The sequence below is a fragment of the Buceros rhinoceros genome, unplaced genomic scaffold, assembly GCF_000710305.1.
Source record: "Buceros rhinoceros silvestris isolate BGI_N320 unplaced genomic scaffold, ASM71030v1 scaffold25961, whole genome shotgun sequence".
In the NCBI taxonomy this organism is placed as follows: Eukaryota; Metazoa; Chordata; class Aves; order Bucerotiformes; family Bucerotidae; genus Buceros; species Buceros rhinoceros.
In genome coordinates this window covers 5,225-7,481 of record NW_010394033.1, presented here as the reverse complement: position 1 = coordinate 7,481, position 2,257 = coordinate 5,225, and the positions used below count along the sequence as shown (strand labels likewise).

The following is a 2,257-nucleotide window of genomic DNA, read 5'->3' as shown; positions in this document are numbered from 1 at the left end:
CAGCAACTTCCCCATCAACCACCCGTGAAATGATGCTGCAGCCTGCGACCGCCCGGGCTATTACAGAAACGCGTGGCAGTGCTGCCGCAGGCGCTCGGCCAAGCTTCCCGCTCTGAGGATAAAAATAGCTCCTCTCCGTGAGCAGGAAAGCCGGATTCACCCTATGCTGCACAGAGAGGAACTGCTCTGCACCACCTGCCAGGCCCCCTGGGTTTGCAGCATCCATGGAATAAAACCAGGTGGCAGCTCAGGCTCCTGGGAACTCCCTGGCAGGGAATTGGCGCTGTGCCTGGCTGTGTTTTCTGCCCTGGGTGATTTTCACAGCGCTGATCACTTTGGGAGCTGACCCTGAGCCCGTAAGTGATTACAGGAACTTTCTGCCTTAGTGGAGCAATGCATGACCATGGGCAAAACAGAACGTGGGTGAACCGCAGGGAGCACCGAGCTCTGCAGCATGGCACGATGCCGCAGAGCTGATGCACACCAGCAGCACAGAGGCGTGGGGCTCCTCTGTCTGGAGAGCAAAAACACCGCCAGACTCTCTGACAGGGCATGGTGAAGGAAGGGCAGGGAGCCCCGGAGAGAGAGTTTCAAATTGCCCTGTATGCAGAAACTTCCACTTGTGAGAGAGGATAACGGCACACTGCAGGGAGCGGGAGCTGCACGGATACGTCACGAAGGAACCGAACCTGGGAGGCCGAGTCAAACCACACTGACCACTCCTGCTCCCCTTGACATGTTTGCTCAGGAGGGAGCAGGGTTTTACTCCAGACAGAGCAGAGTCTCTGCTCTTCCAAGCCCAACTGACTGCCTCCATGTACTCCTGGCTCCCCACTGCTAAATTAGGACACAGAAACCACTGGCTGATTTAATTTCCAACACAAGAGTTAGTTACGGCTCTAAAAAGCTGCTGCAGAGCTGATCTCTCCCTTTCATACAGCTTTTCCACACTTACCTGTTGTATTTGGAGGCGTATCCAGAATAGTCTTCAAAAGCTTCATGTCCTTAATGTTATGGATGTAAATTGACTCCTCCAGGCAAACAACCAGCCTCTGCAAGGACACAAGGGACATGCACAGACCCTCACCAGCATGGGCACAGTCCCTCTGTCTGCTGCTCCCACAGCTCCCACACCCAAACCTCCAGTGTTGGAAAACTCAACAGTGAGCACTGAAATGCAACAGAAACAAGATCTCTTCTGCTTCTCCATCCCCTCTCACTGGACACCCTCTGATTTTGTACGACTCTGCTTTTGAGAGCTGCCTGCATTTAGGAAGCAGATAAAACACCATGACTTCTCTGCTGCCCTGTGAGCTTATCTTCCACATCCCCAGACCCTAGGAACAGGAGCACACATCAGGATTATATGCTACCACAGGCCTTGATTGCCATCCATTCCTACCCCAGGTTGTTTTTGCAGTTCCTTGCAGTTCTTTTCATAGCAAATTACTTTTTGATCTGGCAGCAGAGTGCCAACTCTGTCAGACGGGACTACATGCCCCTTGCCCTCCTGATTTGGGAGCAAATGTTCAGGTGATGGGTCTCCCACTACTGCTAAACCTCATGCAGCAAACTGATGTTTCTTTTCTTATTCAGAATCCAGGCGCGAGACTCTGCTTTATGTGCCCTGCAGAACTGGGTAACAGTTGGGCTGAGAAACGTTTGTTCAGGGACAGTCACATTTCCACCGTCTGGGCAGGTGCGTAGGGCATTTTCTAGGTTCATGTGCTCATACCTCTTCTACCAAACTTGACAGGAACATCCACACACCCAGCCAAGAGGCAGCTGCTAAGAGAGGAGCTGCCGAGCAACAGGGAGGAAAGGCAGAAAGGAAAGAGGAAGTTTAACCTGTAACCTTAACCCTGGGCCACCACCTCCGTGACTTTGGACTGAGCTTTGTCTCAGCTTGGTCCAGATCTCCACATGTTACTACAGAGGCATTCTGCACAGAGGTTTTTCTGGGGACCAGGCTTTGGATCTGGCTGGAGGGTTGTGCTTTCTAAGCCCAGTGAGCGTGCAGCTCCACCTGTGTTAGTGCCCAGAAGTGCTGAAAACCTCCCAATAAAAACGCAAGGCCAGACTCCATCTAGGCTCCTGAAGCTGGAGCACCCGAATCCATGTACAGGAAGCCTCCACCTCTTTAGAAATGAGGCCACTTATTTAGCATCTAAATGTGGAGCTTAGTCACTAACTTGAAACACCCACATTAGAAAATTTTTGCCTTGCTCCACCAATACTGCCAGATCAAACTCTTTCC

The 2,257-nt window shown here is 51.9% G+C and overlaps 1 protein-coding gene across 1 annotated transcript in view; it reads right to left on the bottom strand.

Annotated features, from left to right (window-relative positions):
• The window catches only part of WIPI1 (WD repeat domain, phosphoinositide interacting 1), a gene marked incomplete at its 5' end in the record, with an annotated part of 12,498 nt that overhangs the window by 6,299 nt on the left and 3,942 nt on the right, over positions 1-2,257 (bottom strand). Inside the window, one exon of the mRNA XM_010145121.1 lies at positions 956-1,052. Within this exon, the coding sequence (XP_010143423.1) occupies positions 956-1,052 (97 nt within the window). The remainder of the gene's footprint in view (positions 1-955; positions 1,053-2,257) is intronic.